General features: G+C 39.4%; 1 protein-coding gene across 1 annotated transcript; it reads right to left on the reverse strand.

Annotated features, from left to right (window-relative positions):
* Positions 1-1015: 1015 nt before the first annotated feature.
* Positions 1016-2766, reverse strand: LOC104127705 (retrovirus-related Env polyprotein from Fv-4 locus). Its single transcript, XM_009640396.2, has one exon. It carries the CDS (start codon positions 2717-2719, stop codon positions 1403-1405), a length of 1317 nt encoding a protein of 438 aa, XP_009638691.1. The 5' UTR covers positions 2720-2766; the 3' UTR covers positions 1016-1402.
* Positions 2767-10329: the final 7563 nt, after the last annotated feature.

A 10329-nucleotide genomic window follows, 5' to 3' on the forward strand; every position in this document is an offset into this window, starting at 1 on the left:
TTCGGATGATAACCTAGCTAAACCCTGGCTTCTGTTACATTAACCAAATCATGGATGCTATGAATGAGCAGGAATTACGGGTTTCTTCTGCACGCAGAAATGTTGTCTTAAACAGACCAGTGCTGTGATACCAGGCACTAGTTCCTCGAGATCACAAAAGATGAGGTGAAACCCCAGCAGCTTAGGATCGGTAGCAGAAACCTTGTTGACTTCAGTGCAGCCAGGCTGTCACCTCTAGTATTTGCAAGTGATTCTGCTAGTTGGCTGTGTGTGACCTAAGATCCTAAGAACTACACTGGTTTTGTTTTATGTTGAACAGGTTCATGGTTGTTGTGGTTCTCCCCACCCCCCGCCAAGATTTCATTTGATTGTTTTGAAAATATGAGGTGGAGCAATGTTCTGTTCCAAATTCAGTGACAAAAATAAATGGGAGATACTGTTCTTAATCTATAAATCGTTGTCTAAGATCTTGTAAATCGTTGTAAATCTGAAGTCATGAGATCCTAGAAAGCTGTCGAGAATCTAGCCTCTGTCTTTTGTAATAATGTGTAGTCCCAAGGGAAATCACATTCACATTTCATGCTCCTTGCTGCTGTCTTCAGGCTGGCAGAGACTCGATGTTTCTAGAAGAAGAAATATCTTGGCTTTACTTGCAAACTGTTCGTTTTGCTTGTAGGGCTGTCACTGTGAAGCGGCTTGGGTTCTTAGTGCAAGTTATGAACGACCCTTACTGAGCCTAAATGAAAGGTGCTTCTTGGCTGGCTCTCCTTTTGTTGAGAGCCCAAATCCCTCTTTAACTGGTTTTCCTAAACCTGTCATACTGTTATGGTCAAACACTGAGACCACTACTTCATAAGTCCAATCAAGGGTTTATTTAAAGTGAGGGAGCAAAAGCAGCGCTGGGCGGCCGGGGAGTCGCAGCTCCACCTAGGCGCGCCAGGTCACATCTTTTTGGCCTTTATTTATACAGAGCTAGTTTACATATCTATCATGTCTCACAACTATTACATTAATATTCATCACCCCTTGTTCGCCTCGTATTTAAATTTTCTTCAAGCAGGTTCCTCCTCTTGAGCGTGCGCAATGGTGGTCGTTAGGGGTTGTTTTTGAAGAAAGGCCGCGGGGTCCCTCTTTATCATCTTGAGTAACCTGGCCGGTGGTAGACCACAGGAGGTGGGTCCCTCTTTATCATCTTGAGTAACCTTGGCTGCAGCAGACCACAGGACTGAGCTACATGGCATATTGACGCCGGACCACAGGGCTGGTTTTAACCGATATTATATCCTTTTTTCTAGCATATACATTCCTAGCATATGCAGCCCCGTTCTTCTGCTCCCTCATTCTGATTCAGCAAATTTACCTCAGTTACTTAACACAATTCCCCCCTTTTCTTTTATGTATACTAAATTTGCTGATCGAACCTAGATAGTACGTCTCTGGCAGCGGATAACTCAGAATCGTTGATCGTCTCCTTCTTTCCCACTTCTGATTGTTTTATTACCATCAATGGTACCGCTCCCAGTCTGTCCTTAACAAAGGACACCAACCTACTGAGAATGCAAGGTCCAAAGGTTAAGGCCAATAGAAGGATTACGAGGGGTCCTGCTATGGTAGAGATTAGGGTGGTCAGCCAGGGTGGCCAGTTGTGCCATGACTCGTACCATGAGGACTGTGCTTCCCGTTCTCGTTTCCGCTTTTCTAGTCCTTCTCTCAGTTTGGCTAAGGAGTCCCTGACCACCCCGGTGTGATCTGCATAAAAACAGCACTCCTCACCTAGGGCGGCACACACTCCTCCCTGCTGCAAGAATAATAGGTTCAGCCCTCTCCTGTTTTGTAATACCACCTCTGATAATGAGGTCAAGGATTTTTCCAGGTAAGATATAGACTTTTCTATTTTCATTAGGTCTTCATCTACTGCGGCTCGTAAAGAGCTAAACCTTTGTTGCTGTTGTACCAAGGAGGCCGCACCAGTGGCCGTTCCGGCTACTCCCAACCCAAGCAGGGTAGCTATTGTGACGGCTGAGATGGGCTCTCTCTTACTGATCCTATGGATTGAGGTATCCCAATAGAGATACATACTTTCCTCATTGTGGGCAAGTATCCTCGGTATCACAATAACTTGTATGCAGAGCTCGGATGCATCTTTCATGATTATTGCAGTGGAGAGACAAGGAGTCAATCCTGATAATGCGCATACCCACCACGCTCCTGGACTGGGAAGAACCCACTTAACGTCTGGGGCTAAGTCAGCAGTCGTTTTTGCGCACAGAGGATTCAGATTTCCAGATCCTTTCCCTATGCACCAGCCGCTGCCCCTGACTTGTTGGAGTGTGATCCGGGGTTTCTTTTCTTTCCAATTACACTCGTGAGGATGGTTTTCCTTTGAGGTATTATAAGGGGATGATACTGCTATTCCCTCATAAAATGGTGGCTGTGTGTCATAACATAACCAACAGGAGGTCGTGAAATTCGGATTAGTTGCATTTAAGGTTTTATAGGTCGCTTCCATTACTGCCCACAGGAGATCGTCCTCTCCGGCAGTCTCTTCTGATTGATTTACTGGGGCTCGGAAAGTTTCGGCTGTGCTCGGAACTTTTGAGTTCTCATAACTTAACCTCCCCTTTTCTTTGCCCTTTCTCTTTCGACCTCTTCCGGATCCTCCCAGGATTCGGTTGGGCCCTACCGCCAGCCGCCTTTCCACCTCTTGTTTTTGAATCATTATTAGTACCCCTCTGTCAGTCCCAGGTTCCCAGAATCTTACCCCCCATGTTCTCTAGCATATGCAGCCCCGTTCTTCTGCTCCCTCATTCTGATTCAGCAAATTTACCTCAGTTACTTAACACAATACATTGAATATATGATGTTTGAAGGAAACTGTTTTGGAAAGAAACTCACAGTGCTTACTAGTTCCTGGAAGCTGCAGATCTCTCCAGCAGCTCTGTTTTAGGTATGAGGGGTTTTTCCTAGTCATTCTTCATTCTGCTCTCTCCCTCTCGCTGTTTCTACAATGGAAACTGATTCCACCTTTTCTTGAGCTCATACTGCCTCTGTAAAACAGATGAATGCACAGATGGATAATGTTAAATTTGTGGTAAGATAGAGCAAGCTTGGTATACCAGATTGCCATATAGAAAAAACTTTTTTTCTCCATATAATTTTGATGGTATTTTAATGGGAAGAAATAGCCATACTTTTACACTCATAGCAGATGCATGGCAAAAGTGTAAATCTTGCTTCTGTGAGGCATCTAGTTATGATGATTTTTTTTTTCGTTATCCCTGGTGTGATAACATTTTATCAGCTGTCCATTCTTGTGTGACAAGTTATAGAAACAACATGGAGGGAGGAACCAAAGAATTACTGATCTGTTACTATTTGAGACAGCAGAACAGTAAAGAAATGTTTTACAAATGTTGTCAGGAAAAAGGTCCACATCAGAATCTGTTAGCTGCTAGATTTTGATATTTAGGCATTGTGTGAGGATCTAAAAAATTTCATGGATTTTGTTACAAATGTTGTGGGGTTTTATATGCTTATGTGATCAGAGAAGATAAATGGCATGTGAATCAACACAAATAACAAATATTACAAGCTTTTACTGCAGAAATTTCAAAGAATATGTTATTTGAAAGTTGTGCAAGTTATTTCAATATTTACAAGGGTGACAAGTATATATAAAGAAAATAATTTTTCATAAGTATATTGTTAATATAAACAAGGGCTTAATTTATATTAACAAGCTGTGTCAGTACTAAGATGCCTCTGTAGTTTTCACTTTTGATATTGAAAATTTATGCCCTTTTGTTAAAATAATTTTGTGTATCATAATAGAGAATGCGGAAAAATCAAAAGTTTCTAGAGAGACATGCTATGTGTTTTCTTCCCCACACTTTAAAACCCAAAGGGTGTTTCTTGCAGTCATTTAAGAATCACTTCTAGATTCACTTCCCACTCCAAATGCTGTAGAACATCCATCCTGTGGTAGTGTCCTAGATATAAGTCATTACAGCAACTCTGCAATAAGGAAGAAACCTTAAGGAGTCAAAGAATCATAATTCATGCTTTCTGCAGTACAAATGGCCTGCCAGGTGATTTAAGGGCTTGGAACTGTATAGTTCAACTTGGCCAGGTTAGTAAGGTAAAACCCACGCTTCTGCACATTTATCAGCATTTGCTGTCACTGACTTCACAAGTAGTACTGCATATGCTTAATATTCTGTGACAAGTTGTGTATACGCCTTTATTGCACCAAAATATTATTGGCTTCCCCAACAGTTTGGCTTGATAAAGGATTGAATAAATTGCCTGTTAGTAAAACTGATAACAGTGTTTGTGTCCTTCATGGGTGAATTTATGAATTTGTAAGTTTAGCACTTAAGCATTTTGAAATACACCTGTGGGCGATACTAACATCTAAATGTAATTGCTAGTCACTTTAGAGACTTTACCTCTCATCCAGCTGCTATGAGAGGTAGAGCTGAGGGACTAGAATATGAAGGAAAAGCTGTTTGTGGCCAGATATATGTATAGTTGTTAAAAGGTTCATTCTACTTACTGAATTTTATTTCTCAGTTGAAATTTGTTTATGCTTAGATTGTATAATAATTAACGATAGCTTGATACTAGGTAGTTATTGGGATTGTACTCATGCAAGGGATAAAATTGATTAAGAGGCTGTTTCCTGTTGAGCATAAAGACATCCGTTTGTCAGTGGAGCATAGAGATGGCCTTCTGAGATGGGCATAAGAATCCCTGACTTGCATACTTATTTATAAATATCTGGAACAGCGGGGAGGAAAATTTTCTGATGCCCCAGTTTGTGGGGCATTGACAGTATGTCTATTAGTTTCATGGGTTTTTTTGGTTTTTTACTCTGTTTTCTGCAAGATAATATGTATTTCCATATCTCTTCTAAGTATTACTGGAAGTTTTTTAGTGGGTTGAATGATCTGCAGAGGTGTTCAGAGAGATTGAATAAAATCTTTTTAAAGCCACAAATACATGCACAGGTCTGGATTGTAGAATGAAGTCATAATACTTTTTTTAATTTTTTTTTTCTTTTTTAAAGGGTAGTACAACTGTAGTAGATTGAATACTGCCTTTCCAGACAGTATTGGCACTCAGCACCTGAGTGCTTAAGAAAGTAGTCGATCTTTGTTTTTGTTTGTTCCAGCTACAATGCAGATTTGAGGAAAGAGGTGGAAAGTTTACATTCTTTCCCCAGATTCCATAAAGTGACATTTGATGCTTAGTGCACAATTCTGCCCCCTCCCCCTGCCCCTTTTTTTTCTTTTTTTTCCCTCAGGTCTCTTTCATCTCTCTGCTCCTTAAGACAGAGTTACTAAGAAGAGTTTTGTGTCAGGAAGGTCAACGTATTGAACTTTAAGGGGTATCAATTGCAATTGGATGGCAGCCCAGTAGGACGATCTCTTAATGGGGTGGAATAAGAAACTTACTTTTTAGTCTGCTTAAAGGTAATACTTTAAAATGTGTGCTCCAAGGAATCAGTCTTTGATTTAGAATATTTTGTCTCCTGCTTTTCTGAACATGCAGAACTTAGATCTTTCTATGATTAAACTATTTTTAGCAGATGAGAATTCCTCTGAATTTGATTAATTTCTTTGCATTTAACCCTACCTCAGCTGAAGAGAAGCACAACTGGGGATTTTTCTTCTGTTAGCTTTTTGGTGTGTTTGCTGGATCTGTGTCACTTTGTCCTTTGTTCAACTTTATTTCATACTTACTGACAGCTAGAAGTTATCTTTGAAAGTCAGAAGAATGGTTCTCATTCACTTGATTAGCCAGGCTGGGTAGCTGTCGAAGCAGGAACTCGTCAGTCACAGCAGGAACTGACCAATAGTGAAAAAAGTGGAACAGTTGGTCTCTTGAAAGGAAAAAAGCAAGTTTTCTTAAGGAAGCTTTCTCCATTGTTTTCTTCTCTCATGGATGTTCATGGTCCATTGTAGGGATTGGCGACCGGAAGATCTCGCGATGTATGGAAAGGATAGGGACTGACTGACCCGTGATAGAGCTTATGATGTAACTGCAAAGGCGGGAACGAAGTAGTTTGCATATAAAAGCAGTGAAAGAGAGTTAACAAACGCCATTTGTGATATCCTCATATTGGTGTCTGTGTCTCAGTGGCCTGGGGGCGGTGGATGTGTGGCTCTCGTGCCATCTCACCTCAAACGGGAGTTGTTGCCGCAGACAGGTAAAGAAAGCTGGCTGCAACAGTCCATATTTCAGTTTCATCTTTAATTGTTCTATGATTGTATGGACACTCACTGAAAGAAATTGAATTTGTAGAAGATGCCGGTTTGGATAAAAATAACTACTCAGAAACAACTAAAAATTATAAAACATTATCTGAAGTCTAATAACCTTTTCCAGAAGTTCATTTGTTGCTGGCCCTAAAAAACCCCAAAGCTCCCAAATAAAAAGAAGCTTAGATGAAGTGAAGCTAGTAAATTTTAAAGGAAGATAGTCAATATAAAATGTAACATCTTTAGAGAAGGACTGATTTGTATTTTTTATATAACCATGTTGGTTAATTGAAGCTGGCATCCCGCTATCCCAAGGAAAGATGGGCAGCTCAGTAGTGGATGTGCCTTCTGCTGCTCAACTCTAGACTTTACTGCATAATTACCCTTTTATGCCTAGAGCCTCTGGGGGGAGATATCATTGCTGTCTTAATATGTCAGGAAATAAAAACAAGGAAGAAAAAAAAGATTATGCAACATTGGCATAAGAATAAATGTGTATAAACCAGCCATAAATTCATTAAGATGGAAGTTAGAAGGAAGTTTCTGTTCTGTTTGAGAAATGAGGTTCTAGAACATCTCTCTGATAGGAAGAGTGGTAGTGGGAAAAAACGAAACACCAAAACTAAACCAAAACCCTCAAACTCCTTTAATGATTGAACATGAAAAATTTATGATAGCATTAATGTAATGCCCATGCCTGGACTTCAGTTGTCTGCCTGAGCAGTTGCGGTTGACCTTGGTGGCCTAGATGATGTCACCTGGCCCAGTGGCCCTACAACTCATTCCAGTGAAATCACTGAAAATGTTGGCATTTGCTGGATCTCTATGTTGTCGGTGAGAGGTAAGCCATGTACAGCATCTAGAAGCTGCTCTACTGAAAATAGTTATCTAGATTGAATGATAAAAATAAATTAAAGAAATTTTCCAATTTCAAGCCTTACAAATCGCAGGGTGGTTTCTTCACTTTTCTCTCCAGAATCTAGAATATTAGAAGAGAAGGAGAGGAAACCAAAACCCTGAAGCTGTGACCTGCATTTGTGTGTGAGTGTTAATACAATACTAAGATATCAGACATGAAATGGCAATTATCTACTTAACATCTATTCATTTAAAGGAATACAAAATGCTGTAATTTGAGTGGCAGCTCTTATCCATGAAGCATTATTCTCTCTCTTAAGCTTTGATTAGATACATCATGTGCCATTAGAACCCACTACATTACATTTAATTTCTCTTCCACAAAGTAATAATGCCATACATTAAAATTAAACCTTAAAAACATTAAAGAGAAGATACTTTAACCTGCATTAAGATTGTATTTAGCTAGCCATAAAGCTTTTCTCTCCCCTTAAGATAAATACTCAAACACTTAAACAGTCACAATAGATGCTAAAACAAATAGATTCCTATAATGAACTACATCTTCCTTTTTTTTTTTTTTGTTTTTTGATTGAATGCCAGGCTTTATACAATTATACTGTAAAGAAAGTCTCTTGCTATAGGAAAACAGAGAAATTTTAAGCACACCCCTGTCATCTGGCAATCCCTAGGAACCCTTCTGCTGCTCTTAAGTCTTTTTCTTTTTGGCCAACCGCCAAAATCCACTTTAATACAAAATAGTTTAAAGACTTAGGGTTTGATCCAAAGTCCATTGAAGTCAGTGGAGATTTTCAGTGCCTTCAATGGGTTGAGCCGGCTGTTGAAACAAGCTGAAGGCTGACATCTCATTTACTTCGGGGATACTGTTATCTTATTTATGTAGGTTAAGAGTAATTATAGGTAACATAGTGGGGAAAACCCCTGCAATCCTTAGATAATTCCTATTTAGGCTGAACTTCCATTCAAGTCATGGATAAAGATGGAAACATTCTACTTTGTGCTTTAATTAGCAACAATAACCAAAGGCATAGATCTTTAATTTCTCATTAGCTATTGGTGTGTTAGGCTGGGTAAGAAGCAGATATGGGGGAAAAGTGTTTTGCTTTTAAGTGTTTGTCCCCAAGAAGCAATGTTTAGAGGATTAAGGCATTCATTTCCTTGCCTAATAAGGTTTTATGCCACACCCTTAAGCACATTTCTGAAGTATCTTTAGGAACAGTTCATAACAACAACAACAACAGCAACAGCCAATAGCCTAATTTTTCTTTCTTTCCCCCTTGAGGCAGTTGGTACTCGTTATTGTTTTAATAATATTTATTTTCCTGCTTACCCAGTTTTCTCTTCTGTGCCAGTGGGTTGGCACACTAAAATGGGTATAGAGCCTGTTGCCCTCACTGCGCTTTTGACAGCAGGGAAAGTAAAAAAAGGATGCCCAATGATCCTGGGCCAGGATGGACAGGAAGGGCTGTCCTTTATTTCCACTCCTGAAGTAGTGTGCTTCCCAAGTCACTCCAGTGCTCCACCCCTTTCAGTCCCCAACTGTGAATGGAAAATTCACATAACTCTTTATTAAAAAAACAAAGGGGGGGAGGAATCTCTGTAAAGGAAATACCCTGAAAACCTTCCCTTCCCTTCAACAAGCTTGTGTTTTGACAATTTGCCATTTTGAAAAAAAGTTTGTACTGGAAAACTTCTGATCAGATTCTAGTTGAAATACTAGACCCTCCTAAATCATTCTTTTGCCTACTCCACTCATGCCAGTGTCATCTTAACAGCTTTGGATTGATAGTCTGACTAAACTATGCTGTCTGACTGCTATAGCTCATCAGCAAATGAAATCAGGTTTATGTGATGGTGTTATATTTTTAAAAAGTACATATTTGAACCTGTCCTACCAGGACCTCAGTACCTTTCCAAATCACCTCAGAGATTTGTCTATTATTGACTGGTTCTATTCTTCCATTTAGAAATATCATCCTTTAATTGCACAGAAGTATCTGAAATTAGAAGAGTTGCTCAATTTGATGCTTACTTTCTGACTATGGCATACAAGAAAGAGTCTTCAACAGTTTCTCATAATTTAAAATATAACCTTTTAGTCTTTCATGTTTATTCATTCTCTGCTGTAGATGGTGACATCAATACCTCTTTTCCTGTCACTAAAATCTATATCAAAGACATAAATTGTGAGGATACAACTAAAGGCAGCTTTCCAGGGGGATTCCTAGTTAAATTTGCTTCTGAACCTGAGATGTAACAATGTTGATACAAGTATACATATAATAAGAAAAAAATATGAAAAAGCTGCCATTTTTAACTGTAGCTCCTCATATTCAGTGACCATGACATGGTTAAAATTACATTTTCTGATACTTATCAGCCAATGTTATTTACAGTATAGCCAGGCTAAAAAGGGCAAAGAAAAGGACAATCATTACTGTCATGACCACCAAGTATTTTTCAAACAAGGCCCTCGGCAAAAGTGTACCAGTTCTTGATGAGTAAAGTATTTAACATTTTGTGAATTGCTTTTGCATTGTGTCTGCTGGTGTGAGTGTTAACTCTTTAGGCAAGTGTAAACTCTTTAGTGATTGCAACTGCTGAGGTAATGCCTGTAGAAGAGAATGATTTTACCAAAGCCAGTGTCAGCAGCTGGGAAAGTGTTGCTTAGATAATGCATTATATCACCTCTGCTGCATCATGACTGCTCACAATTTTGTGCAATGTAGTGCTACAGATGATTTGTGATTTGATGACTTCGGTGTGGATGATTGCCATCAGTATAACTGTGGAAAGATACTCCAGCCAAAAAATTATATCTATCCTCCTCAACCAGAGATTGTCCCTGAGAATTAGGCATTCTTAATACTGGTGTTGTGGACCTTCCAGATCAAATACAGAGTCTTGATCTTAATTTTTGAGGGCTACCAAGTTCCCTGAGAAAAAGCCTCCAGGTGATGTGGCTCTATGTAGTCCCACAGGCAGCTGTACTCTGAAGAGAACTTTTGGCTAAAAGTTAGAGCCTACCAAGGTATCCTAGTATTTAGTCTTGAAGTTCATATGGGTGAACACGTAACACTGACGTGATGAAGGATCTCACCATATCTGTATTATTTGTTAGTTTACTGTAAGATTTAACAGCATTAAGCACATGTTCAGCAATACATGTTTTGTTGCTGGCTGTATG

Source organism: Egretta garzetta, unplaced genomic scaffold (assembly GCF_000687185.1).
Source record: "Egretta garzetta isolate BGI_Z169 unplaced genomic scaffold, ASM68718v1 scaffold246, whole genome shotgun sequence".
NCBI lineage: Eukaryota > Metazoa > Chordata > Aves > Pelecaniformes > Ardeidae > Egretta > Egretta garzetta.